Consider the following 15,006-nt stretch of genomic DNA (forward strand, 5'->3'; position numbering starts at 1 on the left):
TCTGACACACATCAAGAGACACCCCTCCCACCTTTACATAGTAATACTTTACTGTACGATGTGCCATAGGGTTAACCCTGACACACATCAAGAGACAACCCTCCCACCTTTACATAGTAATACTTTACTGTACGATGTGCCATAGGGTTAACCCTGACACACATCAAGAGACAGCCCTCCCACCTTTACATAGTAATACTTTTTACTGTACGATGTGCCATAAGGTTAACCCTCACACACATCAAGAGACAGCCCTCCCACCTTTACATAGTAATACTTTACTGTACGATGTGCCATAGGGTTAACCCTCACACACATCAAGAGACAACCGTCCCACCTTTACATAGTAATACTTTACTGTACGATGTGCCATAGGGTTGGTCCTGACACACATCAAGAGACAGCCCTCCCACCTTTACATAGTAATACTTTACTGTACGATGTGTCATAGGGTTAACCCTGACACACATCAAGAGACAGCCCTCCCACCTTTACATAGTAATACTTTACTGTACGATGTGTCATATGGTTAGTCCTGACACACATCAAGAGACAGCCCTCCCACCTTTACATAGTAATACTTTACTGTACGATGTGCCATAGGGTTAACCCTGACACACATCAAGAGACAGCCCTCCCACCTTTACATAGTAATACTTTACTGTACGATGTGCCATAGGGTTAACCCTGACACACATCAAGAGACAGCCCTCCCACCTTTACATAGTAATACTTTACTGTACGATGTGCCATAGGGTTAACCCTGACACACATCAAGAGACAGCCCTCCCACCTTTACATAGTAATACTTTACTGTACGATGTGTCATAGGGTTAACCCTGACACACATCAAGAGACAGCCCTCCCACATTTACATAGTAATACTTTACTGTACGATGTGTCATATGGTTAGTCCTGACACACATCAAGAGACAGCCCTCCCACCTTTACATAGTAATACTTTACTGTACGATGTGCCATAGGGTTAACCCTGACACACATCAAGAGACAGCCCTCCCACCTTTACATAGTAATACTTTACTGTACGATGTGTAATAGGGTTAACCCTGACACACATCAAGAGACAGCCGTCCCACCTTTACATAGTAATACTTTGCTGTACGATGTGCCTTAGGGTTAACCCTGACACACATCAAGAGACAGCCCTCCCACCTTTACATAGTAATACTTTACTGTACGATGTGCCATAGGGTTAACCCTCACACACATCAAGAGACAGCCGTCACACCTTTACATAGTAATACTTTACTGTACGATGTGCCATAGGGTTAACCCTGACACACATCAAGAGACAGCCCTCCCACCTTTACATAGTAATACTTTACTGTACGATGTGCCATAGGGTTAACCCTGACACACATCAAGAGACAGCCCTCCCACCTTTACATAGTAATACTTTACTGTACGATGTAGGGTTAACGACACATCAAGAGACAGCCCTCCCACCTTTTACATAGTAATACTTTACTGTATGTGCCATAGGGTTAACCCTGACACACATCAAGAGACAGCCCTCCCACCTTTACATAGTAATACTTTACTGTACGATGTGCCATAGGGTTAACCCTCACACACATCAAGAGACAGCCGTCCCACCTTTACATAGTAATACTTTACTGTACGATGTGCCTTAGGGTTAACCCTGACACACATCAAGAGACAGCCCTCCCACCTTTACATAGTAATACTTTACTGTACGATGTGCCATAGGGTTAACCCTGACACACATCAAGAGACAGCCCTCCCACCTTTACATAGTAATACTTTACTGTACGATGAGCCATAGGGTTAACCCTGACACACATCAAGAGACAACCCTTCCACCATTACATAGTAATACTTTACTGTACGATGTGCCATAGGGTTAGTCCTGACACACATCAAGAGACAACCCTCCCACCTTTACATAGTAATACTTTACTGTACGAAGTGTCATAGGGTTAACCCTGACACACATCAAGAGACAGCCCTCCCACCTTTACATAGTAATACTTTACTTTACTGATGATGTGCCATAGGGTTAACTCTGACACACATCAAGAGACAGCCCTCCCACCTTTACATAGTAATACTTTACTGTACGAAGTGCCATAGGTTAACCCTGACTCACATCAAGAGACAGCCCTCCCACCTTTACATAGTAATACTTTACTGTACGATGTGTCATAGGGTTAACCCTCACACACATCAAGAGACAGCCCTCCCACCTTTACATAGTAATACTTTACTGTACGATGTGCCATAGGGTTAACCCTGACACACATCAAGAGACAACCGTCCAGCCTTTACATAGTAATACTTTACTGTACGATGTGTCATACGGTTAACCCTGACACACATCAAGAGACAACCGTCCCACCTTTACATAGTAATACTTTACTGTACGATGTGTCATACGGTTAACCCTGACACACATCAAGAGACAACCGTCCCACCTTTACTTAGTAATACTTTACTGTACGATGTGTCATATGGTTAACCCTGACACACATCAAGAGACAACCGTCCCACCTTTACATAGTAATACTTTACTGTACGATGTGTCATACGATTAACCCGGACACACATCAAGGGACAGCCCTCCCACCTTTACTTAGTAATACTTTACTGTACGATGTGTCATAGGGTTAACCCTGACACACATCAAGAGACAGCCCTCCCACCTTTACATAGTAATACTTTACTGTACGATGTGCCATAGGGTTAACCCTGACACACATCAAGAGACAGCCCTCCCACCTTTACATAGTAATACTTTACTGTACGATGTGCCATAGGGTTAGACCTGACACACATCACAGATGTGCTTCTATCAGTTGACACGGGTAAAGACAGTTAGCCTGACATACATACATACATACATACATACATACATACATACATACATACATACATACATACATACATACATACATACATACATACATACATACATACATACATACATACATACATACATACATACATACATTACATACATACATTACATACATACAAACATACATACTATTATCCTTGTATAAAACTAATCATGAAAACAGGTACGTAAATATGTTGGTTTTAGTGAGCGGCTGTTATAGATATGTTATTGTTTATCGTTGTATAATGAAGGTGCAGATGTTATAGATGTGTTATATAGACGTGAAACGTATGCTTTGGTATAATATTGTATTCATGAATATATATTATGTAATGTGATCTTTCTGTTATTAAAGTATCTTCAAATGTTATATGTTATGTATGTTTCTATATTTTGTGAAATGATATCAACATCAGCCAACACAAATTATTTCGTAACCCAGGAGATATTGCGGTCATAATTAAAAACGATATATAAATATACTTATGACATACAAAGATTATCAAGATAAGTAATGTATACTACGTACAGTGACCTTATTGAAGCCTGATGGATGTTCATAGATAACATCCATCTGGAGTGTAGAGATGATAAGGGTATCCTCGTACATTACATATGGTGTAACTAGAACACACAAATATGAAACACCATTTTATTTTACAAAGTATGGTTTGGAAAAGAGAGACGGTTAATTAATGATCTTCTTGATAACAATGGACAATCTTGTCATTGGAAATCGTTTTTAATTTAAATCCAACTGTTTAACCTTTACAGCTGTTCTCTACACTGTAAAACAATACTGTCGAAGCTAACGAAGCTGGTTTCAGTATCGAATCATCGTGCATCATACCCTGTCGACAGTCTTCTTAATAAAAGGGATGTGAAGACAGCACACGTTGTAGCTTCTGTTGTAATGAAACAGGACGTGTTATACAAACATATATATAGTATGACCAGAATAAATTGAGAATTTTAGGAATATATTTAATTGGATTTCTAGTATAAACAACCTTGACCAGCTATCAAGTGCTTGGTTTCATTCAAGAGAGACGACTGCGTTAATCCTTTTTCATTAGTTTGTGAAGAGTTATCCCCCTTTGTTTACTTGCTAGCAGACGACATTTTCAGTGATCACCAGTATGATGATTTAGAGAAGAGGAAGTTGATTTTAGAGTATTATAACAAGGACATCAGATCAGCTAAAGTGATTTCAAGTAGAACAGGCATCCCCTTGTCCACTGTTTATCGTGTTTTGAAAAAATATTGCAAATGGATATGGCATTGAGCACCAGGGAGGCGCAGGTAGGCCCAGAAAATTTACTGTCGGTGACAGGAGGCGGCTTGGTATTCTTGTGTTTTTCTGTCTGTAAGGAGACAATTAGAACTAAGCTGCATGAAATGGGTTGGCAGAAAAGTCGAGGAATTCCATCACCGATCATGAAACCTGAACAAAAGGAGCGAAGGTTGAACTGGTGGTTACAGCATAGACATTTTAACTGTGACAATGTGATTTTCTCAGATGAAAGTTCTGTGTGGCTGTTTCCTAATACACTGAAATTCTGGACCAAACAAACTGAAAAACCTTTGTATCAGCGCCCAAAGTACAGTCCGAAATTTAACGTGTGGGGTGGCATATCTGTGTACGCCGCTCTGTCTATTTGAAGGGAATATGAACAGTGAGCGTACACAGATATTCTCGAGGGACATTTACTTCCATCTGCTCACGTGTTCTATGGAAAATTTTTGATTTTCGAGCAGAATATATTTCTTTGAATATATTTAGGAGATAAACCTACTGTGTGGGAAAATCAGAAGTATATAACGAAATTATAATAGGTCTAAATTTCATTTAAAACCGAACGCGTAGCGTGAGGTTTTAAATGAAAAATTTAGAGCTATTATAATTTCGTTATATACCTCTGATTTTCCAACACAGTAGGTTTATCTCCTTTCTACCATGACAATTTTATGAACAATTTCAGTTGGAACTCTTTCTTTGGTTACGAGTCAATACGTGAAGCGGCCTCGCATTCCAGTCTCAAGTGGCATCGCCCGTAACGGGGTGATTGGTGGCAAACTGTCAATAACTAACAAACTCCAGATTCAGTAATAACAAATAACGTTATGTTTTATCAGTGCATAAATCACCAATCATTAACTGATAAATTGGCAAACATATATCAAATAGGTTTAAAAAGCTTGGTTCACATTTGAAAATACCACCGTAGACCCTTTCCCCACCACCCCAACCTCATGGCCTTGACCTTGTCTCGGAAGTCATTGTTTACATTTACGTTGCATATTGGAAATTTGGAAAGATGCGACAGGAGAGCCTCTGACAGTTTGCGCAAGGTTAACCTGATTGTATGACTGAGACAGTCTTTGATATCTAATTACTGGAACTGGTACAAAATTTAAGAGTAGAGGCGCTTTTGCTGTAATGAGAAGTCCGGGTTGTACCGAATTTAGATACTGTTGAATTTTGCGCCCTGTCAACTTGACGATTTCACGCACCTCTACGTCTGCGTGACAGAAGAGTCACTGTGGTGGTGAATCTTACACACTCATGTGTGTACTTTGTGCTCAAATTCGATTCTACGGATATTATTTTCTACAATTTGGAAAGTGCTTTGTAACCTAGTGGCTTCAAAGTGTAGTGGATTCAAATTGAATCGGATTCGCTGGCATGTTCGCGAGGCTGTTGACAAAGAGCCAGATTTGTGGTGATATCCGAAAGGATGGAACAGGACATGAAGGTGTACCTCTGGCATAAACACGGTAAGGTAATTACTTATACTTTATTGGACTACTTTAGATCAAGCAGTGTAATGGATAAGAGAGATCATGACTAAGCTAAATCTTTTGTTCAACAATATTATATTTTTAGAAAAAAATATGTTGGGATAAACAGAACGGTTTTAAGTGAATTTTGCAGATTCTGTAAATGTGTTGTACTACCGCTAAATTTGAAACCGTACAAATTTCTCAAAAATATATCATTTTGTGTGAATTGATAACCCAACTGTTTATTTATGTGGACCGAAGGCATTAAAATTTCTTCGGCGTTCGATGTTAATGCATCCTCCGTTACCGGATCAAGATCAGTGGCGATATCGTTGACGAAAGCTGATAATAAATTTAAAGATTATGTAGCAGTCTATTCCTTAATCTATTTTGACATAACACAGGATCAGCGTAAACATATTGTTCTTGCTATATTTTTATTCAGAAAGCAGACGATGTTTTGATGTTGTTTGACTGAATATTTGTTTCCATGCTTTCGAAACACTTTTGTATGTATTAACACCTATTGCTGTGATTTACGCAAGTAGTGTGTCGAGCCCGTCATCGCTAAATCCATCTTTAAAGACATATGTGTAATTTCCGAGAGCAAAATCGACGTAATTTATCGATGCATCAGTAGGTTGTTTGGTGTCCGCCATGTTGGTGGGCAGACAAAAATAATGCATTACCGTAAAATGACGTTAATTAACCAATCACAATCCAGTGTTTACTGAAGTCATAGAAGAATGTTACGCAAACCCGCGTAAATAATTAAAAACTAAAAGCATCTTAAATAGTAATTGTCACATACACAAGGATAACTAAAGCAGTGGCCGCTACATAATGGTAATATTTTCAATGAGGTTATTTATTTCACCGCCTAATGTCAAAAGTGATTCCTGCATTATATAAATGTGGGTTTTCTTCACACAGAAGCTTTCTTGGTTTAAACATACTTTATCCAGGAAGAAAAAGAATTGGGCTCAAGTTCTCTAACTTAGAAGAGCACTTTCTTTAAATGCATATCACTCACACACGTTCCCACATTCCTATGTTGTGTGCTATATGCTATAGGTGTGTCTCTCCAGAGCTATTCAGCTATTGGCGTTGGCGTGGAGGTCAGACATACCCCCAGCATGATAACCGATTGAGCGGTCACACTGTTAGACTAACAACTAGGCGTGGAGGTCAGACATACCCCCAGCATGATAACCGATTGAGCACACTGTTAGACTAACAACTAGGCGTGGAGGTCAGACATACCCCCAGCATGATAACCGATTGAGCACACTGTTAGACTAACAACTAGGCGTGGAGGTCAGACATACCCCCAGCATGATAACCGATTGAGCACACTGTTAGACTAACAACTAGTTTGGAAATGAACATATTTTACAGATAAAACAGTGCATAATAAAAAAATATATATATAATGAAAAGGAGCCCTGAGACTTTCTTCATTCTAGACTTGCCACACATTCTAGACATGCATGGGGTTTCTAGGATATATTTGTTTCAGGGTCTGTATGACAGACTAACTGTTAGACGAGAGGCATATTTAGCAAATGAAAACCTTGATGTGCATGTTGTTTATAACGCCGGTTAATGGGTTTATATTTGGTGTGTCGTTGACTTCATTGTGGGGCGAGTTGAACATGGTAATTTATAAATGATACAAATTGTTCAGTAGATTTGGAGAGGACATTTTAAGTTCCAGAGAGGACAGACGGACGGAGGAAGACTCTAAACATTTGCTCACAATGGCGATGCCCTGCCTTGCAATGTGAACTAAACGCTGTACGTGCTTGTTTCCCGTAATATTGGACATCGTCGTCTTGCTGAGCACAGCACAGTTACTTGTAAACAATGTTAAACATGAAGGCCAGGGTTTACTCGCCGCCGTCCGTGTAGTTAGATTGTGATCGAGCTTTGAGAGCGCTGGGTGATGATGCTGGAAATGGGAAACCTGTCAGTTACATCCTGGCTGCCAGGCAAGTCACAGCTGCACTCGTGTCACGCGCCCTCGGATTCCCATACTGTGGTGGGAGTCATGTTCTAATTATAGCAATCATGTGAGCGATGCATTATGGGAATGAACAACTGGCGAGGAAACGTGAAGTGCGTGTGACGTCACATACATCTACTTAAGCCGCCATATTGGGCTTCACATTTAGAGTCTTGCACACGACCCACAAAAACGAAGATTTGTGGACTTTCAACCGGGACATTTAAGCGTGAATTGGTCTTACGTGAGCGAAGTTGGGTGGTAATATACATTCCAATAGTTGGCAACTCCCCTAGAAGTGAAGTGTACGCCCTAATTTGTCTCTTTGAGCTCACAGTCTGTCCGCAGAACAAAGAGAGATCGCTTTATGCGATAGTTTGCCTCATATCATCGTTCATCTGTCGTCATTCAGCTTGGAAGGGAGAATGTGTGTCATGCATAGATTGTGTGTCGTCTGCTACTGTCTGTATTTTCTATGCCCGTCATGCAGATCGGACGAGGATGCCAATTTGAATCACTTGTCTAATTCCACACAGATGAAGACTTGGAAACCACGTGACCAACACGTGAAAAACGTGAGTCTCCATCATGAACACGTACATGACGGCATCGGAACACAGGGAAATGACTCTCTGGAACATGGTGTGTATTTCGTGAAGAAAATATTTGAAAAGTTTGGAAAAGACGATGAACTCACAATTGTAAGTTTAAAAAAACTCTTTCATGAATTGAAAATACTTTCATCAGACACAGACAATGATCATGATCACGCCAGTAATAGTGACAGTCATGATCATAATGACGTCAAACACAGAAGTGACACAGTGACAGAGCACAACCATGATCACAGCGATGATCACAACCATGATCACAGCGATGATCACAACCATGATGACAACGATGAAGAGGAAGCAGACACCTCTGCTGTGGATCACCTCAAACATGGTAATCATTCTGATAACTTTCCAAATGGATCATCCCCCCTTAAGACTGTGCCACATGAAAGTGAGAAACAGGATAATATTAAAGAAAAACTGCAGAAAAGAGCTGTGACATCCCATCTTGAGAAAGATCACACTGACTGTCTAGATTTAAGAAATTTGCTTGATCTTTATCATTTACAAAATGCGAAGACGTTTAATGTGAAGCAGTTCCTCCATATATCCCCAGCCTTGATCTATCAGCTGGACAACCCTCGATGCCAGGTCACTGGGCACCCGGCACACTCCCCGGATGTCATCAGCGTCAGCGGGATCCCTGCTGAGGTGTGGGGCTACAGCACGCTGGCTGTGGTCATCATCAGTCTGGTCGGCCTGCTTGGTGTAGCAGTCATCCCCATCATGAAGAAAGTCTTTTATAACCACATGCTGCAGTTCCTCATAGCCCTGGCTGTCGGTACATTGACTGGGGATGCTTTGTTGCATCTTCTGCCACATGCGATTATTGGACATCGTCTGCATAACCATGACAACCATGGAGCTGAAGGTTTGCACAGTGACGATATACATAAGTCTGCAGTATTTAAGGGACTGTGTGGACTTGCAGGGATGTTTTTCTTTTTTCTGATGGAAAGGATCTTGACAATAGTCACTGACATTAAAAGGAAGCGAAAACTAAACACCAGAAAGACTTTGTCTCCCAAACAGAAAACAGTCTGCAAGGATGATCGGAGCCACATTGCCAAAAAAACTTTCTGCCTACGATGAACCAGATTATCAGTCTTGTGAGGAAATGGTCATGGTTGTTCATCCAAACAAGTCTCTGAAAGGCTTTGCAGATGAAACGCATCATAAAGTATTTCATACCAGCCATGATGGTTGTCGGCCCAAAGAAGAAGAACACTCCCATTCCAGTCCCAAGAGTGCTGAAGAAGAAGGCATGCTGTCAGCCCTCCCACATTCCCACAGCGGCCATTCACACCACAGACATTGCGAAATGTCGAGCAATTCTGTGGCATCCATTGCCTGGATGGTGATCCTTGGGGACGGCATCCACAACTTCAGCGATGGCCTGGCTATTGGAGCTGCCTTTGCAAACAGCATCACTGGTGGTTTCAGCACTTCCGTTGCTGTCTTCTGTCATGAACTTCCACACGAGATTGGGGACTTTGCTGTGTTGTTGAGAGCTGGCATGTCAGTGAAGCAGGCCGTGGTCTATAACTGCGTGTCATCCCTGCTCTGTTTTGTTGGCATGCTCATCGGGGTTGCCATTGGCAACATCAATGAGGCTTCAGAGTGGATCTTTGCTTGTGTTGCAGGGATGTTCATGTACATTGCTACTGTAGACATGCTTCCCGAGATGACGTCTGTGGACACCAAGCAAGGGGAACACCCTTTCTGTCATCTTTTCCTGCAGTGTTTTGGGATGCTTCTTGGGGCAGGAATAATGCTTGTCATTGCTTTCTATGAAGAAGAGCTGCTCACTGTTCTGGGTGGTTAGGCATGATTAAATCTGTGGGATGGTTCTATCTGCAATGGTTTGAATGTGGTGCCTAGTACAACCATAGGCAAAGAATTTTATGCTGTGCACCTGTTTATGAAAAGAAACTACAGCTTAGTTAAGCTAAAAAATTTCAACTTGCACTTATTTGAAAAGAAAAGCCTTGATATTCTTATTAGCCAAAGTGAAAGGTGTTTTGTCTCGTTTTGTTGTACGAATCCAGGTTGACGTTGACTGTAGTTCAGATAGTCCTCCATGCTGTCTTTTCCTGCTGTATACTAGAGTCTTCCTGAAGTGGATCAGTGTGGGGCTCTTAAACACTGCAAGTACAGCAGTACTGTTGCCATGGTAATGACGGAGCAGTGTCGGGGCCCACATGGTCCACAGCATCCGAACATAATATCTATTTAACAAACAATATTTCCACAATTCAGAAAATTGTAATTGTTTAAGATGGACTTGATATAATTTATGTTCGTACTGAAATGCTTTTTGGTGCAGTGGAATCTCATTGAATTGTTAATGTTATACCTCGGAACTCCCAGTATGTTCCACAGTGCTTCAAGTTACTGATGTGTCAGTTTATTTCATGTCTTTAAGCTGGCTGAGCTACAGCACCCTAGATTCAGACAGCAAGGCTTGTTTGATCATGTATTTTGCATGAGGCTCATAGATTTATGTAATTTTATCTCATTCTGATTGATACCCAAAGTTGAAGTTTACAGATATGTAAGCAATTTGCTTATAAGTCGATATAAATTTAGCTTTTTTTTAAAGAGCAGCAGCTTTTATTTCCTAAATGCTTAATGTTGTAATTACTTTCTTCATTGGGGGGTAATGGTACATCTGTTGCCAGTGACTGTGCCATCTGTGAGAACTGTTTCTGATATTTTGTCATGACTTGTATTTCAGTTTCTGAACATTGTCAACCAGAATCTCTCAAATATTACTGTACTGATGCTGATTTAAAATATTCCTAAAATTGGTGTCCAGAATGTACTGAACCAGTGATACTGAACCAGTGATACTGAACCAGTGATACTGAACCAGTGATACTGAAGTGAAAGGACATTTTAATGCTGTTGTAAATGTCTGTGAACTGAAAGATACAAAATGGAGGAAAGCAAACCATCTACTTGAGTGTGAGTGTCATGTCTTCACTGGTGCAGGTGCCCCTTGTATCTGAGAGTGTGAGTGTCAGGTCTTCACTGGTGCAGGTGCCCCTTGTATCTGAGAGTGTGAGTGTCAGGTCTTCACTGGTGCAGGTGCCCCTTGTACCTGAGAGTGTGGGTGTCAGGTCTTCGCTGGTGCAGGTGCCCCTTGTATCTGAGAGTGTGAGTGTCAGGTCTTCACTGGTGCAGGTGCCCCTTGTACCTGAGAGTATGCGTGTCAGGTCTTCACTGGTGCAGGTGTCCCTTGTATCTGAGAGCGTGTCAGGTCTTCACTAGTGCAGGTGCCCCTTGTACCTGAGAGCGTGGGTGTCAGGTCTTCACTGGTGCAGGTGCTCCATGTATCTGAGAGTGTGAGTGTCAGGTCTTCACTGGTGCAGGTACGCCTTATACCTGAGAGCGTGGGTGTTAGGTCTTCACTGTAGCAGGTGCCCCTTGTATCTAAGAGTGTGCGTGTCAGGTCTTCACTGGTGCAGGTGCCCCTTGTATCTGAGAGCGTGAGTGTTAGGTCTTCACTAGTGCAGGTGCCCCTTGTACCTGAGAGTGTGGGTGTCAGGTCTTCACTGGTGCAGGTGCCCCTTGTATCTGAGAATGTGAGTGTCAGGTCTTCACTGGTGCTGCCCTTGTACCTGAGAGTGTGGGTGTCTCTTCACTGGTGCAGGTGCTCCATGTATCTGAGAATGTGAGTGTCAGGTCTTCACTGGTGCAGGTGCCCCTTGTACCTGAGAGTGTGGGTGTCAGGTCTTCACTGTTGCAGGTGCTCCATGTATCTGAGAGTGTGAGTGTCAGGTCTTCACTGGTGCAGGTACCCCTTGTACCTGAGAGCGTGGGTGTTAGGTCTTCACTGGTGCAGGTGCCCCTTGTATCTGAGAGTGTGAGTGTCAGGTCTTCGCTGATGCAGGTGCCCCTTGTATCTGAGAGTGTGCATGTCAGGTCTTTACTGTTGCAGGTGCCCCTTGTATCTGAGAGTGTGAGTGTCAGGTCTTCACTGGTGCAGGTGCCCCTTGTATCTGAGAGCGTGGGTGTCAGGTCTTCACTGGTGCAGGTGCCCCTTGTACCTGAGAGTGTGGGTGTCAGGTCTTCACTAGTGCAGGTGCCCCTTGTACGTGAGTGTCAGGTCTTCACTGGTGCAGGTGCCCCTTGCATCTGAGAGTGTGGGTGTCAGGTCTTCACTGGTGCAGGTGCCCCTTGTATCTGAGAGTGTGAGTGTCAGGTCTTCACAGGTGCTGGTGCCCCATGATCTAGTCCAGTATGTGTGCTGTCTTGTGTCACCTGGACCTGTTGCTGTCAGCTATTATTCATGTTGATGTGTTTTTGTTTACAACAGTTGTGTCTATGGATTGATCCGTCTTTGACTAGTGCTGAATTACATTGGGCAAAAGATGAAAGAGTTGAGTGCAGTGTCTGATTGGTGGTATATTGGATGAAGAGACTGAAAGAAGTGTGTGTGTGTGTGCCTGTGTGTTTGTGTGACCACTCATCTCTCACATACATAATAAATTGAATGGTGTGAATGTTGGAAGTTCCTAACAAATGTTCAAATGTTAATTATGAGGGAGGAAGAAGCCAACATAAAGCAGTATTATCATGATTATGGATACCAGATAATGGTTATTGATTATTGATTCTTATGGTATAGACCTATCATTTTGGATATTGGAATATTTATAGAATTGTCAATGTGTGTCTCTTCTTTGATGCCTGTATGTATCTGCAATGCTGTATATCTACACATGAGATGTTAACAGTAGATACACCCAGTCATCTTAAACTAGTTTTGGTTGGAATCATCATGTCTGACTGGAATGATACTAGTCCCAGCTAATGCACCTGTGGCCATGTGTACCCTTCAGGTGAGGTACACAGAGATTGGCCACCTGTGACCATGTGTACCCTTCAGGTGGGGTACACAGAGATTGACCACCTGTGGCCATGTGTACCCTTCAGGTGGGGTACACAGAGATTGACCACCTGTGGCCATGTGTATCCTTCAGGTGGGGTACACAGAGATTGACCACCTGTGGCCATGTGTATCCTTCAGGTGGGGTACACAGAGATTGACCACCTGTGGCCATGTGTACACAGAGATTGACCACCTGTGGCCATGTGTACCCTTCAGGTGGGGTACACAGAGATTGACCACCTGTGGCCATGTGTATCCTTCAGGTGGGGTACACAGAGATTGGCCACCTGTGACTATGTGTACCCTTCAGGTGGGGTACACAGAGATTGACCACCTGTGGCCATGTGTACAAAAAAGATTGACCACCTGTGGCAATGTGTACACAGAGATTGACCACCTGTGGCCATGTGTACACAGAGATTGACCACCTGTGTCCATGTGTACACAGAGATTGACCACCTGTGTCCATGTGTACACAGAGATTGACCACCTGTGTCCATGTGTACACAGAGATTGACCACCTGTGGCCATGTGTATCCTTCAGGTGGGGTTCACAGAGATTGACCACTTGTGTTAGTTGTTAATGGTGTTAGTGATGACATGATCATGTAAGCATTAAAATATGCAGTTGAATGAACATTGAGTTACGTTTCATGCACAGATCTATTTTCATTTTGTGCTGGTCTGTTTATGTCAGAGATGCTGAGGTGTCATCTGAGATGCTGAGGTGTCATTATCTGAGATATAAAACAGTGGTACACCATGTTTCCTTTATGTATTAACAGTTTGAAATGTTTGTAGTTCATGTGATTATGTATCATCCAAGAGGGGAACTGTCTCATTGTCACAAGCTGACTTTTTGTAGACTGGGGCCAATAATATCAGTATGAGGGAATTTGTTAAACAGTTCACAGATAAAATGTATAGGATTTAGTTTACAGTGTCTGCAGATCTGTGAATGAAGGAAGACAAGATCCTACTTGCTACATTGCTGTTAGCTAAGCTAGTATATGATGATTCTGTTTGTACATGTCATCTGATGGTGCTCTCAGATTTGTAAACTTTAAGTTATGATAGAAAACACCAGACTCTTCTTTAAAGCTCGACAAAAACATATTTTGATATTGGAGCTTAAACAGTCAGATATGACCCTGTTCAAATTTTCTTGTTGAGTGAGCTTGATGCACACAGTCTTCCTGAGCTCACAAAGCTTGGTGGCTGCTTCCAGGGCACTAGGCTGACAAAAGACGACATTTACCAATTGTGTCTTAGTGGATCAGCATGAAGTTTGTTAATCCACACATTTGTTCCTGGTAAAAGAGTTTGTCTCACAAAGTTGATGTATAATTTTCATAAAGATTATTTTTGTTTAAATATTAGTCAGAAGTGATTTGCCAGTTACTGTACTGTATGCTACATGCTGGGGGTGGCAGTGTAGGGGGGTGGCCAGGGGATTGGAACCCCGTCTGGAAAATCACACATGTATTGAAATAAGAAGGACAAAAAAGGCTGTTTCATTGAAATACAGACATATCCACTAGCTTCCATGCCATTTCCTTGTCTAAACCTCACTCATGTAAATTATGGTAAATGTAAAGCCTCTGCTAATGAAATCCAACATCCACCTGAATTACTGAACCTCAGTGTGGTGCAGCCTTTTATTGCAGTTTGTATTATCACAGGGAATATCAGCCTTTTATTGCAGTTTGTATTATCACAGGGAATATCAGGCTTTTCCTCACAGGTATAACTTGCTGTCCTCAGTAGCAGGAAACTATTATTGTTACACTCTTTATTTTGCCTTGTTAGAATCTTTTGTCAACTT

The 15,006-nt window shown here is 42.0% G+C and overlaps 1 protein-coding gene and 1 long non-coding RNA gene across 2 annotated transcripts; one reads left to right on the forward strand and one right to left on the reverse strand.

The window, feature by feature from the left end:
- The first annotated feature begins 7,701 nt into the window (after positions 1 to 7,701).
- Positions 7,702 to 13,387, forward strand: LOC124280498 (zinc transporter ZIP10-like). The gene is given in 6 exon segments (XM_046716437.1): positions 7,702 to 9,351; positions 9,353 to 11,658; positions 11,803 to 11,882; positions 11,972 to 12,083; positions 12,228 to 12,355; positions 12,444 to 13,387. Coding segments are annotated over 2 exon segments (2,013 nt in total). The 5' UTR covers positions 7,702 to 8,095; the 3' UTR covers positions 10,110 to 11,658; positions 11,803 to 11,882; positions 11,972 to 12,083; positions 12,228 to 12,355; positions 12,444 to 13,387.
- Positions 13,067 to 13,651, reverse strand: LOC124280499. The gene is made up of 4 exons (XR_006899690.1): positions 13,579 to 13,651; positions 13,375 to 13,515; positions 13,203 to 13,343; positions 13,067 to 13,108 (listed from the first exon to the last, which is right to left on the reverse strand). It is a non-coding gene; the product is annotated as an uncharacterized LOC124280499 (long non-coding RNA).
- Between the last annotated feature and the right edge of the window lie 1,355 nt (positions 13,652 to 15,006).

Source organism: Haliotis rubra, unplaced genomic scaffold (genome assembly GCF_003918875.1).
Source record: "Haliotis rubra isolate DU_JTF1 unplaced genomic scaffold, ASM391887v1 Scf269, whole genome shotgun sequence".
Taxonomy (NCBI): domain Eukaryota; kingdom Metazoa; phylum Mollusca; class Gastropoda; order Lepetellida; family Haliotidae; genus Haliotis; species Haliotis rubra.